The 20,896-nt window shown below is 37.6% G+C and overlaps 1 protein-coding gene across 10 annotated transcripts in view; it reads right to left on the bottom strand.

Moving 5' to 3' along the window:
* The window catches only part of RNF2 (ring finger protein 2), a 111,931-nt gene that overhangs the window by 12,392 nt on the left and 78,643 nt on the right, over positions 1-20,896 (bottom strand). For 9 of the 10 annotated variants that reach the window (XM_021102634.1, XM_021102632.1, XM_021102633.1 and 6 more), the window contains one exon: positions 1,547-1,635. In XM_021102634.1, the coding sequence (XP_020958293.1) occupies positions 1,547-1,633 (87 nt within the window). In that variant the 5' untranslated portion in view covers positions 1,634-1,635. Of the gene's footprint in view, positions 1-1,546; positions 1,636-12,171; positions 12,211-20,896 lie in introns of those variants that run through there. The other variant, XM_005667821.3, reaches the window with a different exon arrangement.

The raw sequence follows: 20,896 nt of genomic DNA, 5'->3' as shown, positions 1-20,896 counted from the left end.
CCTCAAATTTCATGAAAAGAGAGCTCTCTTATTTTCTCTCTACCAAATCTTTATAGAGCACCTTCTTTCTCACAGGAAGGAGAAAGTAGGTCTCTTTCTATCATATGTACATTCCTTTCTACCTTCTTAAGTATATCCCTCTTTTTATGATTGTTTGCTCTCAGACTCCAGCAATCTCTCCCTCTTCACTAAATCAGCCTAAATTAACACAGGGTTGCTGCATAGTGAAGTGTGAATGATGACCTTAGAGCTGTGTGAATGGGGTGGCGGCAGTTCCATCTCCCATCTTATTAACAAAACAAAATTTAAAACTTCTTGATTCCATGTTCCCCTCAGCTTTTCACTCCATTTCTCTGTTCTTCGGCACAGCTAAATTTCTCTGAAGAATTACCAGTGTATTTTCACCTTTTCCCTGTCCTAAAGGCATACACCACAGTCTACTCAAGTGAGTCTACTCTTGTTAAAGTTAGCATGTATATGTGCCAACTCTAATGTTCACCTCTGTAATTCGCATCTTCCTCATCTACTCAGGAGTACTCAACACAGTAACTGCATCTTCTTTCTTGAAACACTTCGTCTTGGGTTTTCATCCACTCTCTTCAACGTCCATTTTTCCTTACTTTTCTCTGGCTGTTCCTTCTAAGTCTCCTTTGCTGGCTCCTTTTCTTTCTTTCTTTCTTTTTTTTTTTTTTTTTTTTTTTTTTTGTCTTTTGTCTTTTTAGGGCCACATCCACAGCATATGGAAGTTTTCAGGCTAGGAACTGAATCAGAGCTGTAGCTGCAGGCCTACACCACAGCAACAGCAACACGGGATCTGAGCTACGTCTGTGACATTCACTGCAGCCCACTGAACAAGGCCAGGGATCGAACCCACATCCTCATGGATATTAGTCGGGTTTGTTAACCACTGAACCATGACAGGAACTCCCTGGGTCCTTTTCTATTACTTAATTTCTAAATGTTAAAGCTCCTCTGGCTGAAGTTCTGGGCCTTCTGTTCATCTCTCTTTAACTGATCTTATCCTTTCTCATGCTTAAAATGTGCTGAAAGCCCCTAAAACTTTATATTTGGTCTGGCCCTCTAGGTAACATCTCTGCCTATCTTACAGGCATTTCAAATTTACAATGAATTCAGTTTATCTCCTTGAACCTGCTGCTCTCCTGGTCTTTCCCATCTTCACCTTCTCAAAATAGTCTTCCCTGGTTCCCTGTTACTTTTTCTTACAGCAATGAGGACCTTCCCTCTACACAGCTTCTCAAATGTGTAATTCTATAGATATTTAGTTGTTTAATTCTATAAACTTCCCGGGCTGGTACCACATCTGTTACATCACTTCCCCTAGTGCCTAGCTTAGGACCTTTCATAGAGAATGCACTCAAATTATCTGATGAATGAAGTGTCAACCAAACATACACAAATTAGGATTGTTTGCATATAAACTTATTATCATTGTTAGCGTTCTTCCAAGTTTTCGTTATCGAAAAATGTACCCCAGTTTACATTTGTCTCATATTCTCCCTAACGTAGGTATCTTAGTCTACATTACCTGAGGTGTTCGTTGTAATTCATATAAACTGAGTTCCCATGTTTTGCTTAATGGTTGAGTTCCATTTGTCTGCACAGCCTGAGACATTGCTAGAAATAAAGAGGAGAAAAAAACAATTTTGGTATCTGAAAGAAAAGTAAATCTCAAAACTAATTTTTAGGAATTATAAATCCTGAGAATAATAAAAACAAATTATACATTGACTCCTAAAAAATGAAAAAAGAAGAAAAGCTCAAGGATCTTTCCATTTATAAATACAAGCTACTTGAGAGCAAGAAGCCATCACTGATCTTTGAACACCTAACAGCAGGCACACAGAGAGTGCTTAATTATTATTAATGTATAGAAAACTCTCTTTACCCAAAATAATACATATCTTTCTGAAATCGGTGGTCATGAAACTTAGAAGTCAGGAAAATTTCAGCATGACCATCTAGTCCAACTTAGATACAAAATCTACTTTAAAGCACTTTAACCCACATGTCATTCTGCCTCTATTTTCACAGCTCTACTCACCAAAAATCCCCTATCTAATAAGTCAGCTTATATTGTTTAGAAAGCTCCTCCTAATGGTGAGCCCAAAACCATTCACCCTATAGCCATCTGCCCTCTGAAAGCAAACTAATTAAGTCTAATAATTTTTCTACGTGACAGTCCTTCAAATATCTGGACACTGTTATATCCCACCTGACTGTTCTTTCCTTTTGGTTAAACATCCTAGTTCTTCCTACTGCTCACCATGGGACACAATTCAAGGTCTCCTCACCACTGTGACTCTCCTCTTATTACGAATGACCAAGGCACAGCCAACTTCTCTGCTTGACTTTAAGCAGAGGGATGAGATCTAGTATACATGTAAGGAAGAGAGTCTTAGACAATCAGCCCCTCCAAGGCAAAGGAAGAGGCTTCAGTCTTTCACATAATTAGTAGGCATCTATTACTGGCCAAGGAGAACTGCTCTAGGTCTTTGCCTCAGAATTCTCATCCTACGAAGAAAGAAATGTGTGAACAGCTAAAGTGCAATGTGACAAGATAAATCCTAAGAAACTGTATAGAAAAAACAACATGGAATTACAGAGAAGGATCCGGAAATTTGACAAGGCAAGTAAGACTTCAACAGAAGATTAAACACCCTCATTTAAAAAAACCAAAACAAAACAGAAAAAGATTACTACACTGAGACAGAAGTACAAAAGAAAGAGGGTTCCAGGATAAGTAGAGCAACATGTATGTAATGTATAAGTTTGGAAGGCACTGGAAGTAAACAAGAGAGTGACTTTATCTAACAGTTTAACAGAAATTCAAGCGGTAGGTACAAGGCAGAAAAGACAGACGTAAGAAGACCAATGAAGAAGTCATTCAAAAACCTGCATGATGTTAATATCTGAACCAAAGCAGGAAAGCATGAACAGAGCAAAAGAATCAGACCACTAAGTGACACACATGGCCCTGGTATAAGAGAGAAGGATCGCATGTGATCTGGGGAAAGCAGCTATCTTTCACTGAGATACAGAACACAGAAGCAAGGCATGGCTACACACACTGAGTTCCAGTTACTTAACGGACCACTGAGGGAGGGAGAGTGGTCCAGTAAATAGTGAGAAAGAAAAGTCCCACACTTGCCTAAAGATACAACTTGCACAGTCACAGTAAGTCAGATATGCTACGCTGGCATATAAACAATGAAGGACATGATCTATTTGTATCAGAAAGCTGAATTTCCTATTTCTAGCAGATAACATTTAAAAAGACCTTTTCTCACCCAATATGCAATTGACTTGATTTTGCTTTGATAAGAAAAGCATTTCCTTGAAACTTAACCGAAAATCTAGCCCTTTCTAAAAACCAATATACCTTATCTCTTAAAAAAAAAAAAAAAGCAGACTTCCCATTGTGGCTCAGGGGTTAACGAATCCAACTAGGAATCATGAGGTTGCGGGTTTGATCCCTGGCTTCCCTCAGCGGGTTAAGGATCCGGCATTGCCGTGAGCTGTGGTATACATCACAGACGCAGCTCAGATCTGGCGTTTCTGTGGCTCTGGCATAGGCTGGCGGCTACAGCTCCAATTAGCCCCCTAGCCTGGGAACCTCCATATGCCGTGGGTGTGGCCCTAGAAAAAACAAAAAGACCAAAAAAAAAAAAAAAAAAAAAAAAAAGAAAGAAAATCCACATTTTCCACATGAAGTTTCTCCCTTGTCCAAGCAAAAATCTGAAATATGCTCAAAATTTTCAAATTTGAGTCTCATGGTTTTTGTTTGTGATTTCGAGGCTGTTCACTGAGTCTACCTTGAAGAGGCACTCATTTTGCTTATCAGAACTAATGGACTCCAAACAAACATTCCTCGAGCCTTTTGTGCTTGATATACAATCATCTTTCAGCTCCATCATGACCCTGATCAGAGTGCCCAACAGAAATCTGAAATCTGAGCAATTTTTCATAGAGCTCTGGTCACTAATCTAGGTGAGTTTGTTGTTAACCCTAGGATTAGTAGCCTGTGGTTCTTTTGAATATCTCCCTGAGTGCTTTGATTCCATTCTCTGAGAATCATCAATTTAAAAAATTTTGTGACAGAAACTTCTCCTTGATGAAATACTGTCTTCTCTCTATCTTTCAATCTGCAGAGGATCAAATAATGGCACAGACTCTAGTAACTGCTATCTAGTCAAACTTTAGAGGCTAGTGGATACAAGAGACCCAAGAGACCAGTGTCTGCTCTCTGGAGCAAGAAACTTTGCCATAAGCTCTTTTCAAAACTTTCAGGAGGGGTTAATAGATACAAACTATTGCCTTTGGAATGGCTAGGCAGGCAGTGAGACTCTACTGCATAGAACTGGGAACTATATCTAGTGACTTATGATGGAGTATGATGGAGGATAATGTGAGAAAAAGAATGTATGTATGTATGTGTGACTGGGTCACCTTGCTTCCTGTACAGTAGAAAACTGACAGAACACGGTAAACCAGCTATGATGGAAAAAATAAAGATCATTTAAAAAAAGAAAACCTTCGCGAGTGGATTATCTGAGAGATCAGCTTGTTCAATGTAAGAGGCCTTTTTCTCCTTTCGCATGGTCTGGTGCTAAAGATAACTCTTAAGTCATGACCCTCAGCCACCATTTTATAAGCATCACTTGATCCTATTTTATGTAGTCTGTGTATCAATGCAAGTTTCTCTACATCTAAGCTGCAAACCTCTCCTGGCAAAATTCCTGCCCTTTAAATACACTCTTACTGTAATCCTAATTATTATGCTTACTAGGCTAGATGGCACAATTTCTTCAAGGATGATTTAGAATTACCTCAGCTATTATTGGTAACTTTGGACATGTCAAAGATAAATACAACTAAAAGAAGATTCAGAAAAGAAAAGAGGAAAGGTACCAATAAACAATGGCCAGCCTTTTTGACTAGTACGCTGAGGCCTCGAAATGAAAATTTGGACTTCAAAATAGCATCCCTTTAAAGATTCTCTAAACAAAAACCAAAGTAAAGAAAGCACTCAGATTATCTGAAAACTGCCCTCTTTATGCATCTAAAACTATCATGTTTTAGCATCACCTATATTTCCTATTTTCCTCTCTATTGCTTCCCCTAAAACCCCAAGTGAGGATACTTTCCTCAATCACGGTCTTTCCTAAGAAAACAACCAATGATCCATACCCACTTAAGACTGCTGCGATAGTAGGTAAACCAATGGAAACTAAATTAAGGTAAGGTTTAGGGCTAAGAGTTATAATAAAAGACCTTCTAAAACTGTAAGGCAGACAGACTAATGGTTCCTACTGAATTTCACATTCTGTTAGACACTAATTGTCTAGGAATCCCAGGCTTATACTAATGAATCCATTTACTTGTAACCTCTCAGATGTATAAACGTGATTGAAAAACGGTTGCTAAAAAAGAAATAAAACAAACAAAAAAAAAAAACCCTTTGCAAAACATTCAACAGGGACTAGAGAAAGCAAGAAAAGGAGAGTGATACGTAAGGCCTTCTCTGATTTCTTTCCTTTAAAAGCTAGACTAAAATTCAAGGCTATAAACAAGAAACTGAACAATATTTGGAGACATAAGAAACTGGCTTCAAGGCATTCAATACCCTAAAGGCAATGTAAAAAGAATCTGCCCCCTCTTCTTCTTAATAGCATAAAATCTAAAATACAGGATTTTAAAAAAAGGAATATGGAAAACTGCAAATCTGGATATTTTCCAAAACAGTGCTGAAAATGTTAGAAGAGCTTTAGAAAAATGACAAACTACAACTAAAACAAACATACACCCCTTCAGATAAAAAAACAAAATCAAAAGATCCTTCAGCATCTAAGCTTCAAGAACCTATTCGTAAAGATATGGCCTTGAACAACCATAAAAATATCAGAAAAGGCACTGCTCCATATTAGCAAATAAAGGGGTGTGTGTGTGTGAACATGGTCCCAAACCTACAAATGATGCTGCTCTGAGAATGCTCTGAGACTTCCTATTGTTGAGTTCAAGGTGAACTACCTTTTGGACTTCCCGTCATGGCTCAGTGGTTAACGAATCCAACTAGGAACCATGAGGTTGCGGGTTCGATCCCTGCCCTTGCTCAGTGGGTTAAGGATCCGGCGTTGCCGTGAGCTGTGGTGAAGGTCGCAGACCTGGCTCGGATCGCGCGTTGCTGTGGCTCTGGCATAGGCCGGCAGTTACAGCTCCAATTCGACCCCTAGCTTGGGAACCTCCATATGCCACGGGAAGCGGCCCTAGAAAAGGCAGAAAGACCAAAAAAAAAAAGTGAACTACCTTTAAATACAGATGGTCAGCTTTCCATCTACAGCTTCCTGAAGATACAAGTGCCACTACTTCTACCATAAATCCTACATAACACATATTGACTCCATCAGAGAATTAAAACTACTTGGATAGGAGGAATTTCTAAGAATTCCAAATCCTAACCCACGTCCCAACCTACCACTATTACTCTGGGGTCAGCTATAAACAGAACACTCCTTTCACCTGTCTCGAGAAAGCTTTCTCAGCAAATTAATAAGAACTTTCAAAAAATTCTCCTAGAATTTTCTAGAGATAAAGTTATCCTGGATATAACCAAATTATACCTGCTTTGGATAGTTGTATACCTGTGGAAACTCAGATTCAGGAAGAAATTTGCAACTTAGTTGTAGTTCCAGAATTTCATGGTATCATCTGCAACACTAAGATCTACATGATTCTCCTTCTTTTTTTTTTTTCTTTGCTTTTTAGGGCCACACTCATGGCATGTGGAAATTCCCAGGCTAGGGGTCCAATTGGAGCTAGAGCTGCCGGCCTAAGCCACAGCCAGAGCAATGCAGGATCTGGGCCACGTCTGCAACCTACACCACAGCTCACAGCAATGCCAGATCCTTAAAACCCAGGAATCGAACCCGCAAACTCATGGTTCCTAATTGAATCCGTTTCCTCTGCACCACAATGGGAACTCCCCAGATCTACATGATTCTTAAAAGTTTTCCAGTCTCACTGTTTAAATCTGTATTGCAGCCAATCACATGTTCCCTAGTAACTAGATAAGATATATGCTACTGCATGGATGCTATCTTACCAGATAATATACTGAGATCAAAAAAAAAAAAAAAATGATACAATCTTGCTGATCACCAAAACCTTGGTGACCTCGATTTTTGAGAACATTTCAGCGGTGTAGGTAGATATGAACAATATTTAGTGACCTCTCCTGTGACCTTGACCAGGAGGGTCAAAAGGAGATCTAAGAATGAAAAATTCCATTTTTTTGGTTTGTTTTTGTCTCAAGACACAATCCACATATACAGAGAAATCTGTAATGTCTACTTTGGCCTAAAGCACATGATCTGCATGTATTTAAGAAGCTCAAATTGCCACTTTTGGCAGTTACTGAACAGATAAGCTCTCCAGAATTAGTTCCTCTTTGCTTTAGGTCAACACATTGTTTTACTGACATTTAACCTAAATTCTACCCTTCCCTCAAATCAAAAAAACATTTTCCCTTCTTCGATTTAGTGAGAAACTGTATTTCTACCTGTACCTCATTTTTGCCCAAACCAAGAATGTGAAGGACATTTACCTTTTTTTCAGATGGGAATGAATTTTGATTTTGATGACTAGTATTTGAGAGTCATCTACGTACTCATACTACTAATACACAGGTATTAATTATAACCTGAAGGGCCGGAGAGTAGAGCCAAAACTCTAAACAAAGGTGGTAAATGAGGTGTCAAAACAATTTTAGGGATTCTTTCCAGCAACAGAAATGTGCTTCCCAGTTGACTACTGCCTGAAGATACTTGCAGCACAAGAGAAAGAAGATCTAGGTCTACCTGTAGTCCAAGCCCTAGTTTTTAACACCTAAATTATACTTCTGAATAAAAGAGATACCCAACAAAACAGAAATAGTTCTTGTACAAAAGAGGCACTCAAATGTGTGGAGAGGATGTTATTAGCACTACAATTTGGACAAAGTAACTTTAATAGCAGTGTCAGAAACAAAAATAAATCTTGAGGAAAGATCTTGCCATAGGTAGATTTTCAAAGCTCACAGCTTCAATAACTGAAGGGGAACTATCAACATGATATTCAGAATGCTCTTTTAGGAACCACAAACACCTGGCATTCACGCTGACTTCCCGCATCATCACACATGGGAGATCACCAAGTTCCTCTGCAGAGGCTCAATGTGGTTTCAAACGCTTTTTCAATACAACATTCCTCAGTAAGCGATCACCCATAAAGCAAAGGATACAGCAGGCAAAAGAGACGAAAACTCCTATTCATTCTACACAAAAAGATTTAGGAAGTTTATCTTTTCTAAAACAAGAAAAAGGTTAGACTTTCATTTCCAGTTCTGCATGTAAGTTACCACTCTGCCCTAACAAGTAAAAAGCTGAACAGACCAAAAAAATAACTCTTCTGGGATCCACATAAAAGGGGGGTACACAAGGCAAACCACTGCCGCAAGATTGGAGAGACAGAATACAGGGAATCTCAATATACCAGAGCAGACTCAGGAGCAAAAACCTCAGCAGGAACCAGTGTCAGGTAGGAAACTCTGAAATTACAACTGCAAATTTGTTGAAGGTGGCTCAATGTGGATAAATCTGAGAATTAAAAACTCCAGGCAGACCCAGTCACAGGGTAGCCCCCGCAGTATTGTGAAATCTACCTCCAATCGCCCAACCAGATTCCCAGCATAATTAACAGAGAAAAATCCCCTCCTACACTCAGCAGAGGGAGGGGAAAGGAACCAGTTTTAAATATGCCAGAGCACTCCAGTCCTTTTAACAAGGCCTGCCCTCAGGGAAAACAAGTTAACCAAAACCTAACCTTCTAGGATATTATGAGAACCTAAGTGACTTGGGTAAGGGAATACCCAACTCTGATCATTCTGTCCCACATAAAGGGGGTTAGAAAAATCTAAGAACCACTTGTGAAGTTCAGAGCCCAGAGGTATAGGCTCTGAGACCAATTACTGGACTACATAATCCTTCCCCTCCCCCCATACACCTCACTGCCACATCATTAAAAGCCTTTCTGCAGCAGTTCCTTTTACCTAGTACATCATGTCAGGCTATCTAGAAAAAATTACAAGGCATACCAAAAGGCAAAAGCACAATTTGAGAGACAAAGCAAGTATCAGAATCAGACATGGCAGGGATATTGGAATCATAAGACTGGTAATTTAAAACAACCATGAATAATATGTTAAGGGAGCTAATGGATAAAGTAAACGGCATATAAGAACAGATGAGAGTGTGAGCAGAAAGAGTGAAATCCTAAGAAAGAACCAAAAAGAAATCAGAGCTTGAAACCACAGTAACCAACATAAAGAATGCCTTTGGTGGGGCTTGTTAGCAGCCTGGGTACGGCTAAAGAAAGTTATCTCTGAGTGAGAGGATGTATCAATAGAACCCCCAAAACTGAAACGCAAAAAGAACAGAAAAATAGAACAGAATATCCAAGGACTGGGCAATAACTACAAAAGATGGAATATACTTGTAATAAGAATACTAGAAGTGGAAAGAAAGGAAGAGAAAACATATCTGTAACACTAATGGCTGCGAATGACCCCAAATTAACATCAACTATCAAATCACATATCTGGGGAGCTTAGAGAATACCCAGCAGAATAAATGCCAAAAATCACACCTCAACATACTGTTTTCCAACTATAGAAATTCAAAGATAATAAAAGAATTTTGGAAGAAGGAAAGGAAAAGGAAAAAAAAAGTTACACTCGCTTGAATAGCAAAAAAAGGAGATGCAGAGTACAAAGTATTTTCTGTGCTTTCGACTTAGCTGTACTTCTGCTTACATGTCTATCCCAATGGCTTAAATAATGTGATATATTTTAATATTTTCTCCTACACCTAGAAGTGAGCTGGTTTTTCAATAAAAGTTAAGTGAGTGAGGGAAGGCATTTAGAAAGGGAAAAAAAAAAAATGAACCTTAAATAATAAATAAAAGTAAAGAATTACTGCTTACTAATGCTGATCTTGTATGATTTAACTAGGGATCTTCAAAGCAGGGTATGCATATGTACTCCTGAGCTACACAAAAGCTTTCCAAGGGACTAAGGGACTTAGTAATTTGAAAGGAATTTAATTTGCAGATTATCAGTTTTTCTGAAATATTTTTACTAAAACTGATCTGCCTGACAAAAGGCCTGTATATCTGGTTAGGTTCCTCTTCCTGTCCCTATCCTTTCATTAGATTACACATCATTCACTCAGTCATTCAAATACTGATATTTATTGTACTCATGCACTATATAAGATGCTAAGAATAACAGCAATAAGCACAATGAGTATGCATACAATAAATTAAAAATTCTTAAGTCCAACATACAAGACACCTGAAAGTGCATTAGGTTAGATTATCAAGAAGAGAAAAGGAATGGAAAACAGTATTGGAGGTGCCTCAGAAAAATAAATATAGAACTACCATATGATCCAGCAATCACACTCTTGGGCATATATCCAGACAAAATTTTCCTTGAAAAAGATACATGCACCCATATGTTCACTGCAGCACTATTCATAATAGCCAAGGCACAGAAATAACCTAAATGTCCATTGACAGATGAATGGATTAAGAAAATGTGGTATATATACACAATGGAATACCACACAGTCATGAAAAAGAACAAAATAACAGCATCTGTAGCAACATGGATGGAACTAGAGACTCTCATACTAAGTGAAGTCAGAAAGAGAAAGACAAATACCATATGATATCACTTATACCTGGAATCTAATATACAGCACACATAAACCTTTCCATAGAAAAGATACTCATGGACTTGGAGAACCTACTTGTGGTTGTTGAGGGGTAGAGGGGGGGGAGTGGGATGGACTGGGAATCTGGGCTAACAAATGCAAACTATGAGATCCTGCTGTATTGCACTGGGATCTATATCTAGCCACTTGTGATGGAGCATGATGGAGGATAATGTGAGAAAAAGAACACATAGATATGTGTGTGTGTGTGTGTGTGAGACCGGGTCACTTTATGTACAGTAGAAAATTAATAGAACACTGTAAACCAACTATAAGAGGAAAAATAAAAATCATTTAAAAAAAGAGAGAGAAAAGGAGCTACTTAAGACAGGGGATCAAGGAAAGGACTTCAAAGGAACAGACATGTCAGAAAGACAGAAAGGTCAGTGCGACCAATAAGTAAAAAGGGAATATACTAGAAGAGGTTACAGAGTTAATGAAGAGCCATGATGGTGATCTTCCCAAGAAGCAAATGGGGTTAAGTAAGTGGAGGGGCAAAAACCACACTGAAGTGAGTTTATTTATTTATTTATTTTGTCTTTTTTTTTTTTTTTTTTTTTTTTTGGTCTTTTCTAGGGCCGCACCCACGGCATATGGAGGTTCCAGGGTAGGGGTCGAATCAGAGCTGTAGCCACCGGCCTACACCAGAGCCACAGCAACGCCAGATCCAAGCCACGTCTGCGACCTACACCACAGCCCATGGCAACGCCGGATCCTTAACCCACTGAACGAGGCCAGAGATCGAACCCACAAACTCATGGTTTCTAGTCAGATTCGTTAACCACTGTGCCATGAAGGGAACTTCTGAAGTGAGTTTAAAAATGAGTTACCATTGTTGATCAGTGGATTAAGAATCCTGCTGGTATCCATGAGGATAGGGGTTCAATCCCTGGCCTTGCTCAGTGGGTTAATGACCCTGGCATTGCCATGAGCTGTGGTGTAGGTCACAGATGCAGCCTGGAGACCACGGTGCTGTGGCTGTGGCATAGGCTGGCAGTTGCAGCTCCAATTCAACCCCTAGCCTGGGAATCTCCATATGCCGCAAGTATGGCCCAAAAAAAAGTTAAAAAGGAAAGCAAAACTGAAAATATATGTTCTTCATAAATTAATAAAGTGAGAATACTACCTTATAAAAATGTATGGGGTGTGTAATGAGAAAAATCTCCTCCAAAAATACTTAAAACCTTCAATTTTTAAATAATAAAACCGTAAAGACTGAAAAACTATGAACCAAGCATTAGAAATAAGAATATGAACCTAATTAAGTAAAAGGAAAAATGATCATTATAAAAGCACAAATCAAACAGAAACAACTTCTTTTGGGAAAAAAAAAAGGACTTACTCATGATAGCAAAATTTAATAAGTTGACACAGATGATCCAATAGCTAAATTTCAGACAAAATCAAAAGAAAAAAAATTAGGCAAATGCCCATACATAGATACAAAACAGATTTTTAATTAAATTATCAATCTATTCAATTGTTTTTATCAATAAGCAAATTTGACTATTCCTAATTTAAAGTCTTAGAAAGTTAGAAATACAAGGAAATACCCTTACGGTGATGAAGATATGCCAGAAGCCCCAATGTTAAAACTTCTGAAGATTCCTATTTAAAAAGTCAAGAGCAAAACAAGAGTGCCCTACAACATTCTGCCAGAAGTCCTAAATAATACCACCAAACAGAAAAAAATGAGAAAGACAGACATTGGAAAAGGAATGACAAAAGTATCAGCTGCAGATAATATAGCTACCTAGAACATCCAGTAAGATCAAAGGAAAAACTATTAGAACTAAAAAAAAAAAAAAAAGTAACATATGTTGGCTTGAGGAGAGAAAAACATACCAAAAAGCCATACATTTCCTACAAACCAGGAGTGACCACTTAGAAATGTGTTTTTTTTAAAGTTCCCATGCTAAACCATTTCAATGGCAACAAAGGCTATAAAATATTTAGAAGTAAAGTTCACAAAATACTGACAAGACAAAACTCTACAACTTAGCTGAAAGCCATTAAAGATAACCTAAACTGGATAAACACACAAATCCAATGCAACAGAATCCCAATCAAAATATCAATAGACAAAGTGGTCCTAAGGTTCACCTGGAAGATGCACAAGAAGACACAGGATATTTTAAAACTGAAAAATAACCAGGGAGGCTTACATCAAGCACTAAAGCTTAATTAAAAGCAACACTATGGTCTGAAGATGAGCAAACTGCTACGCAAAACAGAGGTTTCAAAAATAGACATGTGAATTTACATTATTCAGCATATTTTTTAATTGGAGGAATAACAAGTAGTTTTTAATTTTTGAAGTCAAATATACCCACACAAATAAATAAATAAATAAATTCTAGATGATTAAGCATTAAAAATTATGAAAGAGCTAGAAGAGTAGAATGTCTTCATATTACTGGCATTAGGAAGGAAGCCTAAGCAAAACGCAACACTCAGGAAACCCTTAACAATGGTTCACATTTCACCTCATTAAATTTTAAAACTCTACTCAAAAAAAAAACAAAACACACAAGCAAATTTAAAAGATATGCAATTAACAGGGAGAAAAATTTGCAACACATATAATAAAGGCCAAAATCAATAGTCTATTATTCATATATCATACATCAATTCAAAGGACAACTCAATATAGGCAAAAGATTAATGGGTAATTAACAGAAATACAAGAGACCAATAAAATTAAATTGTGCTTAATTAACTCCAATACAGATCACTAAATTGCAAATCAAGACAATGTTATCTATATATGCTCTATTTTTTGTCTGCTATACTGACAACAATTAAGATGATTTATAATATGGGGTGTTAGAGTATGCAGAAACAGAAATTTTCAAATCACTGGAAGCACACAGAGGCATCTGGCATTAAGAATGTACTCCTTTGGAATTCCCATTGTGGCGCAGGGGAAACTAATCCGACTAGGAACCATGAGGTTGCAGGTTTGATTCCTGGCCTCATTCAGTGGGTTAAGGTGCTGTGGCTGTGGCATAGGCCAGCAGCTTTAACTCTGATTAGACCCCTACCCTGGGCATCTCCATGTGCCACGGGTGCGGCCCTAAAAAGACAAAAAAAAAAAAAAAAAAAAAAAGAATGCTCTCCTTGGGTTTTCCTTGTGGCACAGTGGCTTGGGTCATGGCTGTGAAGCAGGTTCAATCTCCAACCCAGGAACTTCCACATGCCCTGAGCACGGCCAAAAAATAAAAAATAAAAGAATGTACTCCTTGAAATGGAAACTGACTGAATCAAGCCATATAGGACTATTAAAGAAATCTCTACAGAAATGCATTCCTTACTTTTCAGTTTATTATCTTTGATCAACATACAATTAACTTACCGGCTGATGTCTCATTTTTTTTATTTTTTATTTACTTAAGTATAATTGACTTACAGATAATTATTTTATTATTTACTTATTTATTAGGGCTGCACCTGTGGCATATGGAAGTTTCTAGGCTAGGGGTCAAATCAGAGCTGCAGCTGCCAGCCTAAGCCACAGTAACGCCAGATTCAAGCCAAATCAGCTATCTACACTGCAGCTTGTGGCAACACCAGATCCTTAATCCACCGAGCAAGGCCAGGGATCACACCTATTCTCATGGATACTAGTCGGGTGCTTAACCCACTGAGCCACAATAGGAACTCTTGGTTGATGTCATTTTATCCACACTGTAAGTGTAATAATAGACACATCAGGTCTTAGAACTTCAGTACAACATTTACTTTAACACACACGTACTTTACACTCCAAAATAATCCCATTTGTTATCCTTCAAGAAATTTAATAAAATTAACTACTGTGAATCAAAAGTCAGTATCTGAAAAATAGATGCCAATGACACAAAATATGCCAAAAGAACTGCTTCTGCTCTTTGGCCAAATCAAAAATTAAAACTCATTTTACTGTACTGGTTGAACCACCACCTCTCAGAGTAGCCTGTATCTGTCAAAAATTTTAATGCGCTGAACTTGTGACCTCATGATGGTTCTCTTAGGAAATCTATCCAACAAAAATCCTCATATACACATACATGAATGGTCATCACAGCAGTGTAACAGCAAGAAATTGTAAAAGTATATATGTATGTGTGTATGTATACACCCACACCCACACCAATAGGAGGAACAGATTCATACTACAAAATACTAAGTAGCTGAATGTACTGACATGGAATCCAACATATGTACACATCATACACCCATTAACTTTTTAAAAAAAGCTGTGGAGCAAAATGTATATTGTGATCAATCCCATTTTAGCAATTAAGAAAGAAATTCAAACACCTAAATGTATGTTTGTGATTCTGAATTCTGTTCACTGCGTTTTAGCCACATTGGTCATCTTTATCCATCTTGGCAAGCTCATACTGATTTACAATCTTTTCAGGCGCTCTTCCTCCTACCTGGAACAGAATGCTCTCTTCCCCTAAGATATTCCCACAGCTAGCTCCTTCACTCATTCTAATGAAATTCCAACACTGTCATTCTCTCATGTCTTTCCTTCTTGTTTCTCCCACCATTACACTTTTATGAATCAGAGCAATTGTCTTATTTACCACAATGTTCCCAGTATCTTGTCCTGTGCCTAGCATATGATAGTTAATCAATAAATATTTGCTGAAAAACTCAACAATGGTGACTAAATAAAGACGCTCAAATTAGGCAACCTAACACTTCGCATTTTCATGACTAACAAAAAGTCAATTCAAATTAACACAGGAAAAGGTAAGACAAAAAGGTAGATTTATCAGTTGGTCTGTTTTCTATGTGTAGAGAAAATAGTTTTATATTTCTGCATGGTGAAGGTTTTCTGATCAAAGAAATCTGTCCTTCTAAGAACAAGTTGTGAAAAATTAAAGATAACTATGTAGATAAGAGATTTACCTCTCAGAATGTGTTTATATTTCAGGGCAGGATAATTGTGAGCCTACGAAGACACTTCAGGAATTCTAAATTCTGAGCCTTGTCTAATCTTCCACTCTGGAACATTCACTTAATAGTTCAAAAGACTAAGAATCTAGGATTCTCCCCTTCTGTAACCAAGGAGAATTTGTTTTGTTTCGGATTTTTTTTTTTTTTTTTTTTTTTTTTTTGTCTTTTTAGGGCTACACCCACAGCATATTGAAGTTCCCAGGCTAGAGGTTGACTCCTAATTGTAGCTGATGGCCTAAAGCACAGTGATGAAAACACAGGATCCAGGCCTCGTCTGCAACCTGTGCCGCAGCTCACAGCAACGTCAGACCCTTAACCCCCTGAGTGAGGCCAGGGATCGAACCCTCATCCTCATAGATACTAGTAGAGTTTGTTGCCAGTGAGCCATGACAGAAACTCCAAAAATTTGTTTATTATTAGGGAGCAAAGGTCTGTGTCCCTCTCTCAGGAGGAGAGGTGGGCAACTAGTATACAAGCTATCAGAATCATAATTTTGTCTATTTTCAAAATAATATGAATAGTTACTAAAATTCTACCATCCTAATGTACAGAATTTGGTCCCTAAAATTTATCGAGTAATTCAGGCTTAAGAAAGAGTGACAGATTTTTAAAAATGAATATAAAAATTATGTTTTTAGGACAAAAGTATATTAATCCCCAACTTAAAAACTAACATTTACATTTTGAGTTTTTCCATTAAAACCATATTATACTTGTTAACTGTCAGAACTACTGGAAGATTTATATTTGCATACAGTTCAATTAAATTATAGACTAGTGTTTTGAAGACTAGTCTGGGGACTTAAAACATTAATCAGAATATCATTTCACATAAAAATTCACTTAATACTCCCTGGCAAACAAAGTGATGTAGAGGCTCTACAGAGTGTCATTTTCATCCCACAGTCTATAATCTTAAAATTGGTTGAAGGGAGTATTTAAAAAAATACAATAAAATAAAAAAAACCACGGTCTAGTCTATAGAGGTTATATGGCAAAGAGCAACTTTCATGTAAAAAAGATTGAAGACAACACTACTACATGTTTTATTCAACTCTTTGAGAGCTCCAAGACCCTAAATTCCTTGACTGGACCATACATTTGCTCCCAAGGCCATTCTCTAGCTCCCCCAGAAAGAAAAATAGATCTACTAAACCATAAAGTCCTCAAGAATACAGTCAAAGAACTTCACACTTTAGGGATGTCCTTCTTATAGTACAACAAATGAGACAACTGGAAAGCACAGCAAGAGTTTTTTGGAACTAGATCAGTTTGAGTTTGCATCCTAAAGCTAGCAGTTACTGGTTATGGATCTACAAGCAAAATCTCAGTCTCTCATGGCTTTCCTTTTTGAAATTGAAGTAATGTTAGTGTCCGGTGTATAGCACAGTGCTTCTGTTTATATACATATTTTAGATTCTTTTCCCTTACAGGTTATTACAAAATATTGAGTATAGTTCACTATACTGTACAGTAGGTCTTTATTCTATACATAGTAGTAACCGTTAATCCTATCCTCCTAATTTTTCCCTTCCCTTTCCCCTTTGGTTTATTTGGTTTAAGTTTATTTTCTATGTCTGTGGGTCTATTTGTTTTGCAAATAAGTTCATTTACATTGTTTTAGATTCCATATACAAGCAATAACAGATGGTATTTGTCTTTCTCTAGCTTATTTTACTTTGTATGATAATCTCTAGGTCCATCCAAGTTGCTGCAAATGGCATTATTTCATTCTTTTTGATGGCTGAATAGTATTCCATTAAACACATACATATGCACCTTTTTATCCATTCACCTGTTGATGGACATACAGACATTTGGGTTGCTTCCATGTCTTGATTACTGTAATCAGTGCTGCAATGAATACAGTGGTGCATGTATCTTTTCAAATTATAGCTTTCTCTTGGATATACACCCAGAAGTGGAACTGCAGGATTATATGATGACTCTATTCTTAGTTTTTTTAGGGAACCACCATAGTGCTTGCTGTAGGAGGATTTCCTTTTCTCCACACCCTCTTCAGCATTTATTATTTGTAGACTTTTTGATGATGGCCATTCTGACTGGAATGAGATATCTCATTGTAGTATTAATGTACAACTGTCTCTAGGTATTTTTTGATTTCTTCAGTGATCCACCAATTGTTTAGCAGCATATTGTTTAGCCTTGACTGTTTGTGGGGATTTTTGCGTTTTTTTTCCTTGTAGTTGATTTCTAATCTCATAGTGTTGTGGTCAGAAAAGATGCTTAAGGAGTTCCCATTGCAGTTCTTCGGAAACAAATATGAGGTTGCAGGTTAGATCCCTGGCCTTGCTCAATGGGTTAAGGATCTGGTGCTGCCATGAGCTGTGGTGTAGGCTGCAGACACAGCTTGTATCTGATGCTGGTGTGGCTGTGGTGTGGTACAGCAGCTGTAGCTCTGATTGGAACCCTAGCCTAGGAACCTCCATATGCCATGGGTGCAGCCCTAAAAAACAAAAAATAAAAGAAAGAAAAGATGCTTGATACGATTTTAATTTTCTTAAATTTACCAAGTTTTGCTTTGTGGCCCAGCATGTGATCTATCCTGGAGAATGTTCCATGTGCAAGGGCTTTCTTTTTTTAATCTGAAAAGCAACAAAACTTTTCAGGGTCATTGATAAAGTTCAACGAGACATTCATATAAAATACCTGGCATTTTATAAATGATAAGCCACACCAGGAGGCACATGAAAAAATGCTCAAAATCACTAATTATTAGAGAAAGCAAATCAAAACTACAATGAGGTACCACCTCACACCAGTTAGAGTTGCCATGATAAGTCAACACACAACAAATGCTAGAGAGGTTGTGGAGAAAAAAGAACCCTCCTACACTGTTGGTGGGACGATAAACTGATACAACCACTATGGAAAACAGTATGGAACTACCTCAGAAAACTAAATATAGAACTATCATATGACCTAACAATCCCACTCCTGGGCATGTATCCAGACAAAAATTAGACTGAAAAAGATACTTGCACCTGTATGCTTACTGAAGAACTATTCACAACAGCCAAGACACGGAAACAACCTACATGCCCACTGAGAGATGAATGGATTAAGAAGATGTGGTACACATATACAACAGAATACTACACATCTGCAGCAACATGGATGGAACCAGAGACTCTCATACTGAGTGAAGCAAGTCAGAAAGAGAAAGACAGACACCATATGATATCACTTACATGTGGAGTCGAAAATATGGCACAAATCACTTATCTACAAAACAGAAAAGATCATGGACATGTAGGACAGACTCATGTTTGCCAGAGGAGGGCGTGGGAGTGGGATGCATTGGGAGTCTGGGGTTAGTAGATGGAAACTCTTGCATTTGGAGTGGATGGGCAATGAGATCCTGCTGTATAGCACGGATAACTATATATCTAACCACTTGTGATGGAACACAATGGAGAATAATGTGAGAAAAAGAACGTATATATATGGAGTTCCCGTCATGGCTCAGTGGAAATGAATCCAACTAGGAACTATAAGGTTGCGGGTTTGATCCCTGGCCTTGCTCAATGGGTTAAGGATCTGGCGTAGCGTGAGCTGTGATGTAGGTCACAGACATGGCTCGGATCCCAACATTGCTGTGGCTCTGGCGCAGGCCAGTGGCTACAGCTCTGATTAGACCCCTAGCCTGGGAACCTCGATATGCCGCAGGAGCGGCCCTCAAAAGGCAAAGAGACAAAAAAAAAAAAAAATGTATATATACATATGACTGCGTCACTCTACTGTCCAGCAGAAACTGACAGAACACTGTAAATCAATCGTAATAAGTTTAAAAATAAAATACTAGCAGTATAATACTGAACTTCAAAAAAAAAAAGGTAAGCCATAAAACTTAAAAGACATGATTTCCTTTACTTATTTCAACAGATAAGAAGTATTATTTCTCAGGCCCCCAATATGTAAAAGACTGGGGAAAAAATTACTTAGCCATTCCCTAATTATTAAAAATCAAAAATTTTACATAAATACTCTTTCAAAAATAATACTTTCATAATTCTATAAAGGAACATAAGAATGTTTAGTTATCTGTACCTTATACGATAAAATATCAATTGACAGGCTGATCTAAGACCTTAAGACCTTACTTAAGATCTTTTCCATAACAAACAAGAGTTGCCAGAAAGGGCAAATATCTTTGTCATTTGTCTAATGCCAGTAGCCTATATGCAGGTGAATACTAAGAATAGCTCCTGGAAGGTTAAGGGAAAAAAGAGATATTAGATAGAGACATTTCTGGCTTAAATTCCATTAGAAACTTTTGGATTCTTTGTAAAAGAGGCACTAGATGACATAAAGAAGGGCATTCTGAACCACAGCTTTGAAGGACATTTAGAGACATTCAAATGGATGTTCCTTGGATTATACTTGTTCCCCCCCACCCCCCAAAAAAACATACACAGTCTTTGAGAAGAATAAGATCACATAGGCCAGGTACACTGCCTTCTCATGATTAAGCTGAAGTGAGGAGAACCTATATGGCCTCTATCCTTTGGACAGACTCCCAATAAACCAAAGGCTCAAGTTTCAAAGACTCCCTGGCACATGCTGTGTCATAATAAACTCATAGATCAATTCTCAGTAAAAGCCTCAAATGTACATTTTCTGTGGTATGGGTGAAAGAAGAATTCTTATTAAACAACAGCTGCACAGGCTTTTAAAAAGGCTGACATTGTGTTGTATAATTTTAGGAGTCTAAATTGTACTCTTATTAGAGTGTAGCCACAGAGAGTAGCCAAAAGAGAGATTCCAGAATGAGTAAAACTTACTTCCCCCAAAAGGAGATTATTTTAAACATAACTTATTTTGAGCTAAAACCTCAGAGTTCAGTGCCTAAAAATGTTTACCAGTTGCTTTAATAATAAAAACTACCTGGTCTATTCAGAGTATTTGAAACAGAACTACAGTCTAATGTGACTGAGTTATAAATATACTCTACCTCAAAAAGAAAAGAGTTAAGTTATATAGAGTTATTCAGAAATGTTCATTTACACTTTGAAGAATAATTTGCTCTACTGGTTTCCTATGACTGCTACATCAAATTAACACAAGTTTGGTGGTTGAAAACAACAGGAATTTAT

The sequence above is a fragment of the Sus scrofa genome, chromosome 9 (assembly GCF_000003025.6).
Source record: "Sus scrofa isolate TJ Tabasco breed Duroc chromosome 9, Sscrofa11.1, whole genome shotgun sequence".
NCBI classification, from domain to species: domain Eukaryota; kingdom Metazoa; phylum Chordata; class Mammalia; order Artiodactyla; family Suidae; genus Sus; species Sus scrofa.
This window is presented reverse-complemented; position numbering and strand designations above follow the sequence as displayed.